This window comes from Myotis myotis, unplaced genomic scaffold (assembly GCF_014108235.1).
Source record: "Myotis myotis isolate mMyoMyo1 unplaced genomic scaffold, mMyoMyo1.p scaffold_m19_p_25, whole genome shotgun sequence".
Taxonomy (NCBI): Eukaryota; Metazoa; Chordata; class Mammalia; order Chiroptera; family Vespertilionidae; genus Myotis; species Myotis myotis.
Genome location: NW_023416330.1, coordinates 3,206,564 through 3,228,445, shown reverse-complemented (window position 1 = coordinate 3,228,445; position 21,882 = coordinate 3,206,564). Strand labels below are relative to the sequence as shown.

Below are 21,882 nucleotides of genomic sequence, written 5' to 3'. Positions count from 1 at the left end.
GTTTACACTAGTCAAAAGAAAGCTGGAGTAGATATATTAATATTAAACAAAATTGATTTCAGAGTTAAATACAGGCTTTTTCTGTTAAAGTATCCTTACCAATATCTTCCCTCTGAACAAAGTTATTTTATGTAACCACTAGAGCATTATCACAGCCTCTCTATGATGGAGAATAATTCAATGTTGTACAATAAAAAGTACCTACTACAATCCTATAGAGAGGAATATACTGGAATTGAGATACAATCCAACTTAAGAACTAAGCAAAAGGGTTAACATAACCGGCCCGAGACTACTATTCTTACAAAGGCCTGCTTGCAAGCTGGCACCCTAGGTACCCCAAAGAAAGGGCAATTTTTTGCAGCTAGACTAAGCGTGCAAACAGTGTGGCTTTCTCTCTGGTAAGGTTAGGCCCAGAGTGCCTTTGTGGCCAGGCCCCAATAAAGACCTTGAAACTCTGGGTGCAGGAGCATCACACACATGTGGCTGCACTTTCCTTGCTGGAAGAAGAGGGTGCTCTATGTGCCCCTCATGGGAGGGAGAGCACCGAAGGAAGCTTGCACCTGGATTCTTCCAGAGGCTGCCAGTGTCTTTTCCCGCTGAGATGCTCACCAAATCACATAAGTCTCAGCCATAATCACAACTCTATGAGTCCCATGGGTCCCTCCTGGGAGCCTCCAACCTGGACAGTCTTTTTTTTAAAACATATTTCTTTATTGATTTCAGAGAGGAAGGGAGAAGGAGAGAGAGATAGAAACATCAATGATGAGAGAGAATCATTAATCGGCTGCCTCCTGCACACCCCCTACTGGGGATGGAGCCTGCAACCCAGGCATATGCCCTTGGCCGGAATCGAACCTGGGACCCCTCAGTCCGCAGGCTGACACTCCATCCACTTAGCCAAGCCAGCCAGGGCCTGGACACAGTCTTATAGATGCAGCACCACACTGTGAATGTGTGCCTTTTCTCTTAAAAAACTATACTGGAAAAGGAAGAATATATACTTTGATAAATTTTTAAAATTTACATTACAGATCACTAGGATTATATTAAAACAGTATTACACATTAGTGATAAAATAGGTACTTGCAGATCACCTATCATAAAGAGGAAGGGAGAGGGATAGAGAGTTAGAAACATCGATGAGAGAGAAACATTGATCAGCTGCCTCCTGCACACCCCTTACTGGGGATGTGCCCACAACCAAGGTACACGCCCTTGACCGGAATCGAACCTGGGACCCTTCAGTCCACAGGCTGACGCTCTATCCACTGAGCCAAACCGGTTAGGGCGCTTACTTACATTCTTAATGTGTACTACCATCTTATGACAGAAAAGTTTTTTTGGTTGTTTTTTTTTTGCAGTCTACAAAAAGAACGCAAAACATGAAAACAAAAACTTACAACTCTTTTCTCAGAACTAAGTTGGCTTTACACAAAGACACCTGGCAAAAAAATCAGTATAATATGATGGAATTTCAATATGGGTTTGTGGTGTGAGGGTGAGAGTAGAGAAAATATAAGAAATTATCAACTCTAAGGGAAATGATATAAGCAATTTTTAATTATTTTTAATAGAGTATGACACTACATTTGATTCAGAAATAGTTAAAAGGACAGAAATATGTGTTAGAGGTTGATGAGTTATTTCTTTTCGGAGGGGAATGAGGGGAGTGCAGGAAAAAGAGGCTTCAGTGGTTCTCAACCTTCCTAATGCTGCGACCCTTTAATACAGTTCCTCATGTTGTGGTGACCCCCAACCATAAAATTATTTTCGTTGCTACTTCATAACTGTAATTTTGCTACTGTTATGAATCATAATGTAAATATCTCATATGCAGGATGTATTTTCATTGTTCGCGACCCACAGGTTGAGAACCGCTGCTTTATTTTTTTATTTTGTTTTATTGCTTAAAGTATTACAAAGAGTATTACATATGTCTCCTTTTTTCCCCCCCTTGACATTCCCCCAGCCTCCACTACCCCCCAGTGTCTTGTGGCCATTGGTTATGCTTATATGCATGCATACAAGTCCTTCGGTTGATTTGAGAACCGCTGCTTTAGATAAAGAAATGACCAAGCATCTGTAGCATGCAGAATTAAACTATTCCTTTGGTAATATTCAAACTACCTAGATTTCCAAGATGTTGGTCGCACACCCAGGCTTCAAAGAGCAAACTAAAAGAGAAACATCATTACCATTCCTGAACACAGGTTTATAGTTTTAGCATATTCTTCCACCTAGAAAATGATAATGTTCCCCTGGAAAAACTGAAAAGCAGTCCGAGGGAAATTCCACAAAAACTGAACTACTTGATAAAGAATGCCATTTAACAATTGAGGAACTTATATTAATTATATTAACTTGAAAAGAATAATGATATTATTAGTCAAACCAGGATTTCTCAACCTCAGCACTATTGGCATTCTAAGCTAGATAATTAATTCTTTGTTGTGGGAGGCTGTCCTGTGCATCTCAGGACTTTTAGCAGCTGCCACTAGGTGACAGTAGCACCTTCCTCTCCATTCCAACAAATGCATTTCATTGGCAAATTCCAGTCATGCATACATTCATCCCATAAATGACTCGCTTGTGTTCCAGGTACTCTATTAAATGCTAGAGATAAAATGATAAACCTAAACAGATATTACCCATGCCCCCATGGTGTTTACAGCCCTAGTCGGGGGACCAAAGAAAGATACACACAAACAATGTAAGTATACAATTGTTGCTAAGTAACGTAAGGAGAGCTACCTGTCCCAATGAAAATGTATAATGATGCAAGCTCAAATATTTATTATTAAAAGACCAGAGGCCCGATGCATGAAATTCGTGCAAGGAGCTTGGCCCTCGCAGCCTTGGCGGCAGCCCTCGGCCCTCACAGCCCCAGCTTCATCCGGAAGGTCATCCAGAAGGTCATCTGGAAGGTTGCTCAGCTGTCCCGTCTAATTAGCATATTACGCTTTCATTATTATAGATGTGCACATTCAAAAAGTTAACAGAGCCTGGCCATTGTGGCTCAGTGGTTGAGCATCAACCTATGAAGCAGATCGTCATGATTCGATTCCTGGTCAGGGCACATGCCTGGGGTTTTAGGCTCGATCACCAGTAGGTGGCATGCAGGAGAGGCAGCAAATCAATGATTCCTTCCTATTATTGATGCTTCTATCTCTCACCCTCTTCCTTCCTCTCTGAATTCAATAAAAAATATGTATTTTTTAATTGAGAGAGTACTGCAACCCTCCATCTGAGCTCTATACCTTGTTCTCATACTTCTTAGATTAAATGGCCTCTTGGTTTCAATTGCTGCCAATTGGGGGGCAGAGGGGTCCTCATAAAAATAAGGAGACTTGTCTTGGCTGGCTTGGCTTAGTGGACAGAGTGTTGGCCTGCGGACTGAGGGTCCCAGGTTCGATTCCGGCCAGGGACACATGCCTGGGTTGTGGGCTCGATCCCCAGTTGGGGGTGTGCAGGAGGCAGCCAATCAATGGTTCTCTCTCATCATTGATGTTTCTATCTCTCTCTCCTTCTCCCTTCCTCTCTAAAATCAATAAAGAAATATTTTTTTAAAAAAATAAGGAGACCTAAATAGAAGTCGTGCATCATTAGCAACCATTATTTTTCCCCAGTTGAAATTTAGCCAATATATTTTCACCTTCTGTAATCAGAAAGTACTTTTTTTCTTCCTAACAAATGGATTTAAAACATACCAAAAATCTTTAAAAATATTTTAAACAGCCCTAGCCGGTTTGGCTCAGTGGATAGAACATTGGCCTGCGGGCTGAAGGGTCCCAGGTTTGATTCCGGTCAATGGCATGTGCCTTGGTTCCAAGATCAATCCCTGTCCCTGATCAGGGCATGTGTGGGAGGCAACCAATCAGTGTGTGTCTCTCACATCAATGTTTCTCGCTCTCTGTGTGTCTCCCTCTCCCTTCCACTCTCTCTAAAAAAATCAATGGAAAAATGTCCTTGGTAAGGATTAACAATATAAATAAATATACAAGTAAATAAATAAGTTAATTAAAAAATATATTTTAACAGATCAGGAAATTCTGTGTCCAAGATTTTTTAATGACAAATGTGAGCATATTTTTTCATTGTTTGTTTTACAAACTTTTCTTGTTTCTGTTAATAAAATATCAATAGAAATAGTCCCAAATATTCATTTTTTATAATCCTCACCTGGGGATATTTTTTCCATTGATTTTAAGAAAGTGTGGAAGGGAATGGGGAGAGGGAGAGAGGAAAGAGAGACATCAATGTGAGAAAGACACATCGATTGGTTGGCTCCCGCACACCCTGACCTCTACGTCCTGGGAACCTCCAACCTTGACACGGAAGTGAGCCCAGGTAATGCCCTAACCACTCAGCAATGCCAGCTAGGGCCCAAATATTCATTTTTGAAATGCTCAACCCCAGCACACTTATTTGAAAACTCATTATGTTCTCATTGTTGATGTCACATTTATCTTAAAAGAGGAAGATGACATACCATGCACGACATTCAGACATGTCATTATAATGAAAATCAATAAATTTAAAACATCTGTCTTTTGGTAAAAATAAAAATGTAGTCTAAATTCAACAGCACTTTCACATACTCTGCCCCAGGGAGCCTGTTGAGATATTAAAGATTTTTGTCATTAGTTTTACAGTTATCCAGTCAAGATACTGTTCCCAGCCTGGCTGGCATGGCTCAGTGGTTGAGCATCAACCTATGAACCAGGAGGTTCAATTCCCGGTCAGGGCACGCCTGTCCCAACCCCTTATTCCCATCACTTGTAAAAATTTACTCTGTTTTAGATATTATTTGGACAATTATAAATTTGTAAACTTGTGTAAAATGAACCACACTGACAATCTCCTATAGTACTCTGGACTTCTTACTTATAACTATGAATGAATGAATGAATGAATGAATGACTCCATGAACGATCTTTAGTGCTATTCATTTAGGCTACAAATATTTCTCGAGGAACAACCAAAACAGAAAAAGATCCTGTGAGAATGGCACTATTATTCTAGTGAGAATAGAGAAACCAGATTGCAAGTAAATACACACTACTCGTATGTCAGATGGTAATACATGAAAGGAGAAAGAATAGCCCGGCAGTGACTCAGCAGCTGAGCATCGACCTATGAACCAGGAGGTCACAGTTCGATTACCGGTCAGGGCACATGCCCGGGTTTCGGGCTCGATCCTCAGTAAGAGGCATGCAAGAGGCAGTTGAATGATGATTCTCTCTCATCATTAATGTTCCTATCTCTCTCTCCCTCTTCCGTCCTCTTCAAAAACAATAAAAAAATAATAAATTAATTAAAATGTATTTAAAATTTTTAAAAAGGGGAGAAACAATAAAGCAGGGGTATTATGGGAGGAGGACAGACTTGAAATTTTTGATAGGGAGCCCAGCAAAGTCCTCACTGATAAGATAACTTGAATAAATATCTAAAGGAAATGAGAAAGCAAGCCACTCATATATCTAAGAAGAATATTCAACGGAGAAAGAACAAGAAGTGCAAAGGCCCTGAGGTGAGAGATGTCTGGCATACTTGAGGAAGACCACGGAGTCAAGTTGTCTGAAGGAAGCAGGGAAGGGGACAGTGCTACTGTGTGGTGTCTTAGAAGTACTTGGGGGAGGGGGCACAGAGCCTTGTTGGTTAGTTAGGACTAGCTTGTATTCTACGAATGAAATGGGAAGTCATTGAAGAATGTTAGGTAAAGGAGAGATGTGTCTGACTTGCGCTATTTATGTATTTATGTCAGTCCAGACTCGTGAGTACTTAATTTATTCTGTGGATGAAAACCCGTTACGGTCTTTTTTTGTTGTCGCTCCAAGGAGGTCTGCGGAACTCACTCAGGTTGGCTCCCTGCTCTCTGTTAAGTGCCCATCTTTCTATCAATTCCTGACATCCTCGTGCCTCATCACGTGTTTTCCCTGCACCAGGAACTACTTTACTTCTCAAGGAGAACAGAGGCTAGAAGCCAAGGTCCGGGCACAAGGTGTGCTCCCTGCTCCGGGGGTCCCGGCTTCCGGGCCTCGCAGGACAGAGCTAGGAAATTTGTGTAGAATGCCAATTCAGTCGTCTATACACACCTATTGTTCTGTACGTGTCTGTGTAAGTAGTAAACACCATGAGTTTACATCAATCCTTCTGATTCCATTCCAACACCACACATTCAGGCCAGCCTCTCCCTATTTGTAGCTCCTTTCTCCAACACTGAAAAACCTAGCTCTCGTTGCCTACCACATATTTACGAATTGTTCACTTATGTTATATCCGTAAAGCAGTTGCAGAGTTGCTAACCCACACCTGGGAGAAACTCATTGACTCGCTGGATTATACCACATCCGTGTTCTTTGTCGTTAGTTTTACAGTTATCCAGTCAAGATATTGTTCCCAGCCTGGCCGGCATGGCTCAGTGGTTGAGCATCAACCTATGAACCAGGAGGTTTGATTCCCCGTCAGGGCACGCCCTCGGGTTGCAGATTTGATCCCTAATACAGGGCATGCAGGAGGTAGCCAATCAATGATTCTTTTATCACTGATGTATCTATCCTTCTCTCTCTCTCTCCCTTCCTCTCTGAAATCAATAAAAATATATATTTTTAAAAAGATACTGTTTTCCAGTTACTTAGATTAGCTCTTTTCTTTCCTGGCCCTCTAAGTCAGTGGTTCTCAACCTTCCTAATGCCGCGACCATTTAATACAGTTCCTCATGTTGTGGTGACCCCCAACCATAAAATTATTTTCGTTGCTACTTCATAACTGTAATTTTGCTACTGTTATGAATCGTAATGTAAAAATCTGATATGCAGGATGCATTTTCATTGTTACAAATTGAACATAGAGCATAGTGATTAATCACAAAAATAATATGTATTTATATATGTGTTTTCCGATGGTCTTAGGCGACCCCTGTGAAAGGGTCGTTCGACCCCCAAAGGGGTCGCGACCCACAGGTTGAGAACCGCTGCTCTAAGTGTAAATTTTGCTTCCCAAAATATTCTTTTTGGTTCCCCATATCCTAGGTGGTTGTAATTGCTTGTTTAGGGGTGAGACATTCCTATGGCTCTAAGCCAGAGCTTTACAAAAAGATGTACCTGAGTAGTGTCTGTCTGCTATGCCAATCCATTCCCTCTTCTGTATACCCCTTTCCTGCTCATACCCACTGGGAACCAAGCTTCAGTTCTGGTTTATCCTATCTGTATACCTTTCCCATAAATGAGCATATGCATGTCTATTTCCTTATATCTTATACTTTATTGCATAAAGGGTTTCACACCATAAATGGTCTTTTGCACTTTTTTTTTCCACTCAAAGGTACATGCTGGAAACCACTGTGCATCAGCTTTAAGAGCTGTGCCTGTTGTTGTTTTCAGCTGCACCATATTCCACTATATGAACCGAACCATAGTTTACGCAACCATTCTATTATATGTGGTCATTTAGGTTGTTTTCAACATTCTGCAAATCAAACAATGCTACAACTATTAACTTTTAATAGTGCAAGTGTTTTTGCACTAATGCAGGCATGTTTTCAATGTAGATTCCTAAAAAGGTCACAGGGTAAGTGCATATGTAGCTTGTTAGATATAGCCAAACTTTCCTCCAGAAAATTTTATCAGTTTGTATTCCCACCCACAAAGTACAGCGTGCCCATTTCCCACAGTCTCATCAACAAATGTGTTGTTATATGCTTAAATTTTTATCAGTGAGACAAACTCTTCTTAGGAAAGAAAAAATTTTAAAAGTTCTAACTAACTGGTCTATCCTGTGCCTATTTTATAAAAGAGAAAACAAACGCATAAAAATGGCAACAGAAGACTGACGCTACCCTGCTTTGACTGAATGCAGTGGAGAAGTAAAGGTTTGACAAAGCTGCCCCTGGTTCCTTTCTGACCTCATCTCTCCATCTATTCCCAGCATTCTGTCTGCATTCTACTTGCTTGGGCCCAGTTCACATTAATGTCTAGATGAAGTGAGAATGAATGCAGCCCGCCTGGTGTGGCTCAGTGGTTGAGCTTCAATCTGTGAAATAGGAGGTCGTGGTTTGATTCCAGGTCAGGGGTCAAGGCACATGCCCAGGTTGTGGGCTCGATCCCCAGTAGAGGGCATGCAGGAGGCGCTCATCAATGATTCTCACTCATCGTTGATGTTTCATCTCTCTCTCTCCCTTGCTCTCTGAAATCAATAAAAATATATTAAGGGGGGGAAAAGAAGAAGGAATACAGGTTTCTCATGGCCCTGATTCCTCTGTCAGGGGGAAGGCATAGCCTTAATCTCTAAATTCCATCTAAATATTAATCAGTATGCATTTAAAGAACAAGAATGACAGAGAGAGTGAGGCAAGCTTTCCTTTACCCTCTTAGCGAACAGAGCTAGGAAAAATGTGTTTACACACTAACCCAGGTATATGCACATCTCTACATTTCCGTACCTGTGTAAATACTAGAGTTCATATTGATTCCTTCAATTCCAATCTAACACCAAAAGTTCATTTTAGCTTTTGTTTGTTGCCTTTCCTATAATACAGGCAGACCTAGTGCTATTGTGCTTCATGAAACATGTTGAGTCTTCCACACATTGAAGGCAAGACCCTCCGCCAGCAAGATTACAATTCCCTTTATTGTGATACCTGCTTTACAGCAGTGGTCTGGAACCAATCCCACAATTATCTCCAAGATATGCCTATACTCTTCAATGTCACAAAACTACTTCTGAGTTCACAGAAAAAATAGCTCACTGATCTATCATAGTCTTGATCTGGCCAGCTAAGTATTTTCAAACAGTAGAATTCACTATTATGCATCACATTGTTCAAACTTTGATAACACAGCACTCAAAAGTAATGTCACATTACCAAAGCAAGCACTCTTACTTGACTAATCTTGAGGTGAGAGTTACTTATCCATGTAAACCAGATCATTGTGATAATCTGAGTAAAGCTAATATTATAATGATTGAATTATTACTTGAATCTAAGTCCTTACACTTTTGGAAGTTTTAATTATATTCAACCTATCAAAGACCCTATAATTTCTATGTTCAAAATTTCCATTTTTAATATTTCTTTGGAAGAGCTGTTCACTTCACCAAAATATACTTGTCAAAAACCAAAGAGAATTTGTAGGCAGCAAAACAATTTCACTTCACGGGGTTTGTTGTCTTTATAGAGGGAGGGGAATATTGCATTTATTTCTCTACTTGTTTCACAATGAAAGCTCTGAAAGATGGCAGACTATGGACATGATGTTACTTGGGGACAGTGCCAACTTAGCCGAAAAGGAATATTTTAATCAATTTTTAAAACATCAAACAGGGCTAGTCTACGTTGTGGACTAAAGACCTGCCAAATCTCTTCTCTATTAGGTTAAATCTTCACCAAATAATTTTGTCTTAAAAAGTAACCACATGGCCTGGTGACAAGCGTGGCTCAGTGGTTGAGCATCCACCTATGAACCAGGAGGTCACAGTTCAATTCCCGGTCAGGGCAAATGCCCAGGTTGTGGGCTCGATCCGCCGTGTGGGGCATGCAGGAGGCAGCCAATCAATGATTCTCTCTCATCACTGATGTTTCTATCTCTCTCCCCTTCTTCCTTCCTTTCTGAAACCAATAAAAATATGTTTTAAAAAATGTAACCACATGGATTTAGAAGTTTAGTCACTAACTCTCATTTCTAAACATTTTAACTTCTGTTTTAAATGTAAAATATGTATCTTAAAAAGTTACATTTATTGCATAACTTAACATACTATGTTTCAGTGGTTTGCATAAACAACTCTTGGATACAAATTAATCATTTCCTATTTTAAGGGTTTTTGCATGACAGTAATCATTTAATAAATAATTCTTACAAGTGAGCTTCTATGTTGACTACAGGAAATGTTACAAAGCTGTGCTTAAATGTCTGTTTCTTCTCCTTACCTCTGTGCTCCCTGAGACAACAGCTTTGTCCACATTCACTGATAACGGTTCTTCCATCTGGCACACTCCCAGTGACCACTCCACACAGCGGTGATGAGCCCAACAAGTGCCTGAGATCATTAAAGTGAAAACGAGCATATGAATAACATTAACAATAGGAACACTAATAAGGAAAGACATAAAACCCCCAAATCCACTCTAAGGTGCAAATCACAAAAAAGGCACTGAAGCAGCCCTTCTCAAAACATGGTCCTGTACCAACTGGGAACTTGTCAGAAATACAAAATTTCAGACCCCAACAAACACCCACTGAACAAAAACTCTTACAGTGGTGCCAGAAATTAATGTTTCAACAAGCCCTCCAGGTGATTTTGATGAACATAAAAGACTGAGAATCACTGAATTAGAAATTAGTTCTCCAACAACAACAAAAATCAGTTTTTAGTCATTTTATTTAAATACTAGAGGCTCGGTGCACAAATTCGTGCACCAGTGGGGTCCCTCTGCAGGATCAGGCGAAAACCAGCTCTCCGACATCCCCCGAGGGGTCCCAGATAGCAGGAGGGTGCAGGCCAGGCAGAGGGACCCCACCGGTGCACGACTGGGGCCAGGAAGGGATGCAGGAGGTTGGCCAGCCGGGGAAGGATCACAGGAGGGCTCCAGGGCATGTCCAGCCCATCTTGCTCAGTCCTGATCAGCCGGACCCCAGCAGCAAGCTAACCAATTAGTCGGAGCATCTGCCCCCTGGTGGTCAGTGCATTTCATGGCGACTGGTTGACTGGTCAACTGTCTGCCCCCTGGCGGTCAGTGTACATTAGAGTGAGCAGTTGAGCGGCCTTAGCATATCATTAGCATATTACTCTTTGGTTGAACGGGTGAACAGACGGACACTTAGCATATTAGGCATTATTATATAGGACTAGAGGCTGATGCACGAATTCGTACACAGGTGGGGTCCCTCGGCCTGGCCGACAATCAGGAACATCTCACCCAGTCCCAGTTGGGGCTGATAGGGGCTGGCCGGCCAGGGGGAGGAACTGTGAAGGTCCGCTGCTGGAGGGCTGCTGGCCAGCAACAGGAGGTTGGCTGTGGGAGCGCACTGACCATCAGGGGGCAGCTCCTGCATTGAGCATCTGCCCCCGGTGGCCAGTGCGCATCATAGCTACTGGCCAGTCGTCTGGTCGTCCGGTCGTAACAGTCACTTAGGCTTTTATTTAGATTACTGGAAGATATTTTATTTGGAATCTTACACATCTTACCTAATAAAAGACAAACAGGTAAATTAACTGACACTCTGTTACGCTCAGCAGCCAATCAGGACAGTATGCAAATTAACCCAATAAAGATGGTGGTTAACTTGCATACGTAGGCACCCAGCAGCCTGGGTCCTAGGAAACTCATCAGGCACACAAGTCACTCCGAGGTAGGCCCCGTGTGAGCCCTGAGGAGCCTAGGAAGGGCCTGAGCCAGGGGGCTCCTGGGCAGAACCTGAACCTGCGATCAGAGCCGAGGGGGCAGCTATCCAGGCCTAAAGCCTCAGCCAGAGGCGTTAGGCGTGGGCAGAGGCGAGCCGGCGATCAGAGGGAGCTGGGGGTCCCCTGCCCAGGCTGAAAGCCCCAGCCAGAGGCCTTAGGCCTGGGCAGGAGCAGAGCCGGCAATTGGTGGGAGCAGGGGCAGAGCTGGCAATCGGAGGGAGCTGGGGGTCCCCTGCCCAGGCCCCAAGGCTGTAGGCCTGGGCAGGGGCTGAGCCAGTGATCAGTGTGAACTACAGAGGAAACACCTTTTCTGACCGCTCATTGGCTAAGCTCCCTGTATGCCACTGGTAATATTCTTAGTAACTTGGGTAATAAGAATCCAAGAAGGTGATCTAGGGTTTTTCACTACACTCCTGGAGAAAAAAAACGAAGGTCCACTGCTGGAAGGTTAAGAAATGTCTATCCTGTCCTAGCCAGTTTGCCTCATTGGATAGAGCCTCGGCCTGCTGACGGCAGGGTCTGGGTTCAATTCCGACCAAGGGCATGTACCTAGGTTGCAGGCTCCTCCCTGGCCAGGGCCCAGGTCAGGGCTCATACAGAAGGCAACCAATCAAAGTGTTCCTCTCACTTTGATGTTTCTCTCTGTCTTTCACTTTCTCTTCCACATTCTCTAAAAATCAATGGAAATATATCCTCAGGTGAGGATAAAAAATATAATAAAGAAATGTCATATCCTATGAAAGACACATCTTGAAAATTGCCTAAAGAAAGTTGTCATTTTTTCATGGTGAAGGGACTAGAGTCCGTGTTGATGAAAACACCTTGGTGGCTGCGGTGACTGGCAGTGGCTGCAGCAGCGGGGTGATGGGGCTCATGCCTTCCCCTGAGCAGCCCAGTCACCTCCCACAAAAGGAGACCAGACTGCGGCTTAGGCCCACTCCCCAAGGGGAGCAGGGAGCGTGCCTAAACCGTCAGTAGGACATCCCCTGAGGGCTCCCAGTATGTGAGAGGAGCAGGCTGGGCTGAAGGACACCCCCCCCCACCACCACCAGTGCACGAATTTCGAGCACCGGGACCCAAGTCCTATCTAATAAAAGAGAAGCATGGTAATTAGCCGTACATCCGCTACCCTTCCCATTGGCTAATCAGGGCAATATGCAAATTAACTGCCAGCCAAGATGGCGGCCGGCAGCCAGGCAGCTTGAAGCTAACATGAGGCTTACTTGCTTCAGTGATGGAGGACTCCAACATTCCCCGCCTGCCTTGCCAGCCTCTGAGCTTGCAGTTTGAGACATTGTTATAAATATAGAAGCTAAACAAAACCCCAGAAACCTGCTTTCAGTCCGCCGGGATCTCAGAGCTGGAGTTGATACAGTGTTTCGATTATAGAACACAAACAAACCAGATACCTACTTTCAGCAGCAGAGGCCTCAGAGCTGGAGCCAGAGCTATAGCTGGCCCAGAATAAAAAAAGAAAAACAAAAGAAAAAAAGGAGCAGTTGGGAGCTTCAGTCACCCGCCAGCCTGAAAACAGCCCTCAGCCCCTCACCCAGACTTGCCAGGCACCCCAGTGGGGACCCCCACCCTGAAGGGTGTATGACCAGCTGCAAACAGCCATCATCCCCTCACCCAGGCTGGCCAGGCACCCCAGTGGGGACCCCCATCCTGATCCAGGACACCCTTCAGGGCAAACCAGCCGGCCCCCACCCATGCACCAGGCCTCTATCCTATAGTAAAAGGGTAATATGCCTCCCAGCACCGGGATCAGCGGATCCGCGAGGCCTCCCGGCACCGAGATCAGTGTGACGGGGGCAGCGCCCAAACCCCCTGATCGCCCTGCGGCTCTGTGTGTGACATTGGGCGGGGCCACAACCTCCCTATATGCCCTGCTCTGTTTGTGACAGGGGAAGGCGCCCAAACCCCCTGATCAGCCCTGCTCTGTGCCTGATAGGGAGGAGCTCCCCAACCTCCTGATCGCCCTGCGGCTGTGTGTGTGACAGGGTGCGGCGCCCCAACCCCCTGATTGGCCCTGCTCTGTGCGTGACAGGGGGGAGCTCCCCAAGCCCCTGATGGGCCCTGCTCTGTGCGTGACAGGGTACGGAACCCCAACCCCCCCGATAGGCCCTGCTCTGTGCGTGACAGGGGGCAGAGCCCCAACTCCCTGATTGGCCCTGCTCTGTGCGTGACAGAGGGTGGCGCCGCAACCTCCCCATCGACCCTGCCTTGAGTGTGACAGGGGGCGGTGCCCCAACCCCCCAATCGGCCCTACCCTGAGCGTGACTGAGGGTGGCATCGCAACCTCCCGATCCGCCCTGCTCTGTGCATGACAGGGAGCAGCGCCCCAACTCCCCAATCGGCCCCGCTCTGAGCCCAATCAGGGGCTGCACCTAGGGACTGGGCCTGCCCTCTGCCACCTGGTAGCAGGCCTAAGCCAGCAGGTCGTTATCTCCCAAGGGGTCCCAGACTGCGAGAGGGCACAGGCCAGGCTGAGGGACCCCGCCTTCCCTCCCGAGTGCACAAATTTTTGTGCACCGCGCCTCTAGTCTATATATATAAAAGCCTAAGCGACCGAGCATCCAACCGGTACCTATGACATACCTTGGCCACCAGGGGCAGTCACTCAGACCGGTAGCTATAACGTGCAATGACCACTAGGGGCAGACACTCAGCACAGGAGCTGCCGTGCTGCGGTGACTTGGCAGCTGCAGTTCTTGGGTGATGCACCCAGAACCAGAGAAGCAGGAGCCCGATTGTGGGTCCCCTCGGGGGATGTCAGAGGGCCAGTTTCAGCCCGATCCCCATAGGCCAAGCCAAGGGACCCCCACCTTGTGCACGAATCCATGCACCGGGCCTCCAGTAAAATATAAAGGACATAATTTAATACTCTGTTTATGACAAACAGGCTATATTGCAAATAGGCTACAATATACCAGTACACCTCTATTTTGCTCTATCGCACACCCACCAAGAGTCCACGTCATCACTGATAACAGCTCAGTCATTAAGTTTTCTATCACAGAGCACTTGAACCACTATCAATAAGCAGTTCATCTATGGAATGAACTTTACTCAAAACTCCAGCAGCACCACTTCATGAGTACGCATTACTATTCTGTTATAATGGGATACCCACATGGCTAAGAACTAATGTTCTTTACCCCTACAGTAAATATACCACACTGCCATGTTCCCCATGTTCTCACAGATCCCTTTAAAATGTCCTGTTTTCAACTGTCAGATCACCATGGCATTGCTGCCTATACAAAAGTAAATACAAATATTTATGAAAGCATCCAATCTAGGGTTAGCTCTGTGCAGATGCTAACTAAATTAACTCAACATAATTAGACAATGTATTTTACCTAAGTAGGCATACTTAACAATGACATTTTTTACAATGTGAAAGGTATTTACTATGAAGTTGGCAATTCACTAAAATTAAGATGCTTAAAGAATCAAGAGGTAATTATGATTGAAGACCAGCTCCTACCTGTAGGATCAAATAAGGCTTGGACATCAATGGCATCGGGAAGACCGACGAGACTGAGCTCATCCCATAACTGAGTAACCTGGTCATCAGAAGCAGTCTGAGTGCTCACACTCACACACGACACTGTATTCTGCTGAGGAGACCGTTCTCTGGGGAAATAAAATAAAACCGATATGGAAGTGATAACAACAAAAATGTTTCATTTTACAAGTTAAATATCAAGTATTGCCAGGTCATCTTTAATTTATTAGGCATAAGCTGTCATAAAACAACTTTTAGAACACATCTGTTATCATTCATACATAGTGTAAAACGTGTCATGTAAGCAACAACTAAATCTCTAAATCAGTAAGAAATGTCAAAATTACAGTTTCGAATTTATTTTGCTATTCTATAATTTTTTTTTTAACTTGAGCTCTAAAATTCTTATCAGGAGCCATATTTTATCATATAAAGTGAATATTCTCCTTGGTCTTTCTTTAATGCTTATAAAACTTAACTCATTCAAATCAGAAATTTAATTTGTTTTTTTGTAAGTGAGGACTACAACCGCAGAGCTGGCAGTTGTTTACGTAAAGAAAGGTTATTTCTCAGGGGAAATGAGAACGCACTAAGTGTGAAGAGGGAGGCGTGGGAGCAGAACGTGTCAGCTGGAGCTGCTTATGGTCCCCTCGACAAATCTCGGCAGCTGGTCCGCCGCAGGATGTTGCAGGTTCTCTCTACCAAGACTGCACCTCACAAGTCAGAAGGAAAAAAGCAAAATACTTCCAAGCAGTTGACCCGGTTAAAAAAAAAAAAAAAAGCAAAATAGCCACCAGTGGGTTGGGGACAAGGAAGAAGATGATATAACAGCAAAAACCACAGTATACAAATGAACACTGAATAAGGTATACAATAAATGGGAGATTTCAGACTTCCAAGGCGCTTCAACTTCAGGTATTAATTAAGATAATTACGTAAATAACGACTGCTATTGCATTTAAACATGAAGCATGGCCAACCAGGTAGCTGTCAGTAAAACGTTAATGTCTCTAGAGGGCACAGTATTTAACCTACCATCTGGATTAAATGCTTACAGAATTACGCACTATTGAATATGGATCACAACTCACTGCACTTCTGTCTGCTGGGTATTTATCATGATTCCTATTAAGAGAATATCAGCACAATGACCAGGGTACTAACTTTTTATACCTGGAATCATTGAAAGAAAAGAAAGTATTAACATATTTCAATAAGTACATTTAAATATCAAACCATGTAAAAATAACCAATATGTTTTATGTTCAGCATTAGAAATTCATAGACTTATTTTTTTATAAAGTTTAGCATGCTATGCTATCTTCAAATTCTCATTTTTCTAAATGTCCACAGTAAAATGAGAACAAACTCTTTCCTATAAATATAATCTCCATTCCTACAAATATAGTCTTCATTATTAATCATTATTATTTTATTGGGAGGGGGAAAAATTAATAGCCCATTTATAAAGACTAATGTACCATTTTTAACGTATTTCCTTTGTACCAGTATTTTATGGGAGGATAGGTATAAAAATCAATGGGATGGCTAACCAGTCTATTACTAACCAGTTCCTAACCCAGCGCTTAATCAAATTTCCCCTTCGGTTTGTACATATGCATCACATCAGTAAGATGCCAATGTCAACCCTAAAGATGACAGCAACCCTCCTTAGGAAAGAACATCAAGAGAAGCCAGATGAAGAACATACCCCCAAAATTTTAAGTCTAAACAAAAGGAAAGAAGAAATAAACCCTTGATTATATAGTCTTCTATTTAGTAAACCAAGAAGAAAGAACTATTTTAAAACCTCCTTTACAAATTTAAAAAACAAAACAAAAAACAACTACCTGTTCATCTAATTTATAGCCCATTAGTAACATATTCTGTAACTATTTAAAATCACTACCAACCTAAATAATTGTTTACTCTTAAATAATTTTCAAATTTTATAATAAATGTGCTTTATTCCTAAGATCCACTAACTGGCTTATTACTGTTACTTAATAACTTGGTAAACACTAAGTGCGTATAAAGACTTTCATTAAACCAAGGAAAGCTACTTTTACATAATGAACATCTTAGCTCATAAACACTTTCACTAAAAATTAGCTTATAAAATAAGTTATGAAGCCCAACTGTATTTCCCAGAACAGGTGTTGATATAATTGCCATTATTCAAAGCAGAACATGAAGATATAAGATATAACCTGGTCCAATCCATAAATTTGTATTATTGACAGACGGTGTAATGAGGGGATGGGTATAAAAACCAATGGAACGGATAACCAGTCTATTACTAACCAGTCCTAACTAGTGGCTCAATCGAATTTACCCGTCAGGTTTTAAGATGCTAATGTCAACCCTGAAGACAGCAGCCCTTCTTAGGATTACAGCAGTCCTCCTTAGGATAAAACCACTCATTTTATCCCAATGGGAAGGCTCGTGTGTGTGTGTGTGTGTGTGTGTGATTAAAATATCAGGACTCCAGATACAGTACTTCTAAACTTCCTTAAACTGTTCCACCTTAAATTCTTTTAAAAGATTCTCTCTTGTGATTGTTTCATTTCCTACTTCAGGTCTTCAAGGCATTGGCAGCAGTCCAAAAGAAGGAACCAATCAAATAGGTACAACACAACAATGCCTTAGAACTTAACTCTGGAGAGAAGCCAGATAAGCACTTGGAGGATGACATCATCACCCTCCAGGGGCAGGACTGGCCAGCCTTCCAAGCTAACTTAATTTTACACTTTCTCGTGGACCTCAGAAAATTTTGTTCTCTCGACTACCAAAGCCAAATCCACAGATTAATAAAATGGCCTTTAACCAAAACTCTACAACATATAAAGAGATTTTTATGATTTGTCTAAACATATTAGACAAGTTTTTAATATAAATATATAGATACACAAATACCTTAGTAAATTCTTGTTTCGTTTAAAAAAAAAAAAAAAAAGAACATCTTTAACTTTAGAAAGGGCATTCTCAGCATATAATTAAGTACTTAGAAAAAAAGTCCACACGATATTGTAATAAGAGTTTACAAGACAGTTCAACATTCTCTGAACCATAAAAATAAATCAATAAATGGCACATAAAGAGCATTAGTGAAGCCCTAACTGGTTTGGCTCAGTGGATAGAGCGTCAGCCTGCAGACTCAAGGGTCCCAGGTTCGAGTCTGATCAAGAGCATGTATCTTCGGTTGCGGGCACATCCCCAGGAGGGGGTGCGCAGGAGGCAGCTGATAGATGTTTCTCTCTCATCGATGTTTCTAACTCTCTATCCCTCTCCCTTCCGCTCTGTAAAAAAACCGATAAAATATATTTTTTTTAAAAAAAGAACATTAGTGAAAAACACTTTGATTTTGCTGTTCTCTTATTATATTCTAACAAGCCATTAAAAACTTACTTAGAGGAAGGAAAGACTTCACTAATTTTTTTTACCTTCTTTTCCATTTACGTTATGTTCTTCAGAGTTCTCTTCCACAAGTTAACTTTTGTGATCACACTGATTTTGTTAATATACAGTTAAGATAGCAAATTTTTAAAAATAAGAAAGAAATTTTGAGAAAAGGAGTGTTTTTTTGGGTTAATGCTGAGTCATAGAGCACCCTATGAAAGCTGAAAACATGAGAAACTGTTCAGCAACACCATTTATACAGTCACAAACAATGCAATAAAGAGAAGTTATATACTCATAATGCATCCCAGCCATTTAAATTAAAATTGTTTATTTTTGCCCTAGCCAATTTGGCTCAGTGGTTGGAACATCAGCCCTTGAACTGAAGAGTCCCAGGTTCGATTCCAGTCAAGGGCACATACCTCAGTTGCAGGCTGGATCCCTCTAGCCCCTGTATGGGCGCGTGTGGGAGGCAACCAATTGATGTGTCTCTCTCACATCCATGTTTCTCTCTGTCTCTCCCCGTCCCTTCCACTCTCTCTAAAAATTAATGGGAAAAATATATCCATGGGTGAGGCTTAACAAAACAAAAACAAAAAATTGCTTACTTTCTCTGTCCTCTGTGTTTTCGCGGTGCTGAGTTTTGAATTTTCTCACAGGTCCCATTGCTGTTGTCATCAACGTCCTTCCTGCTAGAAGGTTGGTTTTTCCTCGGCAAGATAAATCCAGGTGTTACTCTAAATTGTCTTAAGTCTCCTTGTCCTAAGGAACTTTTTTCACCACAGTAACAAAAAGCACAGAGCTGTTCACTGGTAGAAATAAAAGTAAGGGAAACAAAGAAAGAGAAATTTAATTTTTCAAAGTGACAGCTACAGACAGCTGTGCTTTAAAATTAAATTGTTTTTAGTGTAAGACATTTTTAAATGCTAGTATGATAACAATTATACATTTGCAATTCTACTTTTCCACAGCATGATTTTTTTAAAATAACAAACATACCAAATCAAAAAATTATAGTGTATACTTAGAAACATGATTTTCTTTTAAATCTGATTCAAGAAACTCAAAGTATTAACAAGAATAACGAAAGTAAAGCTAAGACTGGGGAAGAGGATAGTGTTTAATGGCCACACAATTACATACCAGGTTTGTAAACAAGTGGTGACAAAGTTTTTATTAACCGCCTGATAGGACGTTCTTTATGCACGATACATTACCACACACACAGATACAGGGAGAAACATGAAGACATAAATGTAAGTTGTTTCGGGGCTGGACAGCTAACGAAGGGAAGAGTGGAAGGGGTTCCACAGGAATGGGAGAGGATGAAGAAGTGGAGCAAGGACTGGGAGAGCAGCGAAACTGTTTCCTAGGATACACTAATGACAGGTACCTGAATTATGCAATTATGAAAACTATATAACACAAAGAATGAAGCCCAGTGTAAACGATGCACTTTAGTTAATAATAATATATCACAACTGGGGTAGCAGCTGTAACAAATGTCCCACACTAATGCACAATGCTAAAATAGGGGGAACAGAGGCGGGAGAAGGCTGGCACCGGGAACTCTCTGCCATCCACTTGATTTTTCTGTATACCTGAAATTGCCCTAAACAATAAAATCCACTAATTTTTTTAAAGAAACTATTTTAAAAGTTAAAGGACAAGAACAATATATGCTTGTGGAATATATGCTTAATGAGGGACCTTAGAAAGAACAGAATAAAAAGTACTGTCACTCTTGGATATATTTCTTTTCACAGCTCATTTACAATAGCTGCACCCAAACCTTTCTTCCCATGAATCAGTTTCCGCCATCACGGCTGCCGTATCTACCCCACGAACATCATAATGTCTTGCATTAACAGGTGATAGAAATAATCTATAATCTCTTTTCGGTAATTTTTTTATTTGAAGATCTAATTGGCTTTATTAAGTGATTTATGAACGGGCAGTATCCCATCTAGCAACTAGAAGGGGCTCTCAATAATTTTTTTTAACGTAAGTTAAATTCATATTGGGTCTCTCTCAACTACTTTCCTTTTGTTTATGAAAGTTGACTATTTACGTTTTTCCAATATTACCTATTTCAATTTAATGATAAATGTGTTGCCCCTGGATACACACACACACACACACACACACACACACACACACACTTAAATGTGGTCTACTTTCAGAGTAGAGTCAAATAGAAAAAGAAAAATTTTTTCTTGCCTTCCTTTGCCAGTGTCTTATTAATTTTGTAACTCTCTGTGTGTGATTCTCTCTGCACTAGTGAGCTGACATTTCTCTCCGCATACCTAGTTTCTGGCTTGTCTCTCTCTCCCCCGGAAACATCAGCTATAAGCAGCAACAGTCGGGCTGACACCAGCCTCACTGACAACACTGATTAGAAAGCCAACCAATACTTTTGAAGTATTGATGGAAAATATCTTAACCTTCCATTTCATATCCAAAACCATCACTCAAATGTAAAAGTGTTGCTTTGGCCATTGCAGTAAATGGTTAGAGCACTGGCCCATGCACCAAAGGGTCATGGGTTCGATTCCTGGTCAAGGGCACATACCTGGGGTTACAGATTCGATCCCTGGCCCTAGTCAGGGTACATCTGGGAGGCAACCAATTCGATGTGTCCCTCTCATATCCAGGTTTCTCTTTCTCTTTCTCTCTCTCTCTCTCTCTCTCTCTCTCTCCTTCCCTCCCTCCCTCCCTCCCTCCTTTACTACCACCCTCCCCCCTTCTACTCTCTCTAAAAATCAATGGGAAAATAGGTCAGGATTAACAACAACAACAACAACAAAAGTGAAGGCGTAATAAAATCATTCCTAGGCTTATAAGATCTCAGAAATTTTACCATACAATACGCCCACATGAAAATATTTTTAGTGAAGTACTCAAATTATTGAAGCATTAGGAAAGGTTGTAAGAGATGTAGAAAGTAAGTTGAACATCTCAGAGTAATTTGTTACTTTGGGGGTCACAGGGGAAACCCCTGGTCTCCACTTTTAGAAAGCTGCAGAGCATTGCTCCCTCCTTGCCACCAACACTCGCCAGACAATCTACAAATTCACTTCTCTGGGCCCCATCAGACTGCAAGGAGCTGTAGGGCCACCAATTCACCTGCAACGGAAGGACAGGCATTTCCATAAGGTGATGAGATATAAGCACCTGCTGCATCTGGGGAAGAGGCTGCCTTATGTCTTACAAGGTAAGAAGAATTCAGTAAAAAAGTTAAGAAACTGATGAAGGCTGAGTGTCAGAGTGTAAAACATCCATGACCCACAGACACAAGAGGAATCTGTCTGTGGACCTCCCAGGTGCCCATGTGCATGGGAAAGAGTCCCATGGATGTGCCAGTCATGGTCCTAGCTGGGGGAGGGGAATCTGGGAAGTCACAAAGACCCACCCAGATTGTCTCTCCCATTTTTCCTGGGAAACAAAAACCTTAGTCTGGTGGGGGGGGTGGGGGAGGGGGGAACAGCAAAAATCACCATGCTGCAATGGTGACAACCAACTGTGGATGGAGGAATAGAATTAGAGGGATGGACTTTTAACCCTGG

The 21,882-nt window shown here is 42.3% G+C and overlaps 1 protein-coding gene across 27 annotated transcripts in view; it reads right to left on the bottom strand.

The window, feature by feature from the left end:
* Nucleotides 1-21,882, bottom strand: part of KMT2C (lysine methyltransferase 2C) — a 262,590-nt gene that overhangs the window by 139,873 nt on the left and 100,835 nt on the right. For 25 of the 27 annotated variants that reach the window (XR_004975251.1, XR_004975250.1, XR_004975247.1 and 22 more), the window contains exons 4-6: nucleotides 18,925-19,125; nucleotides 14,897-15,045; nucleotides 9,932-10,041 (exon numbers count right to left, since the gene is read on the bottom strand). Coding sequence is in view for 21 of the 27 variants with exons in the window: in XM_036356219.1 (XP_036212112.1) it covers nucleotides 9,932-10,041; nucleotides 14,897-15,045; nucleotides 18,925-19,125 (460 nt within the window). In the remaining 6 variants the exon portion in view is untranslated. Of the gene's footprint in view, nucleotides 1-9,931; nucleotides 10,042-14,896; nucleotides 15,046-16,008; nucleotides 16,091-18,924; nucleotides 19,126-21,882 lie in introns of those variants that run through there. The other 2 variants (XM_036356215.1, XM_036356216.1) reach the window with 2 other exon arrangements.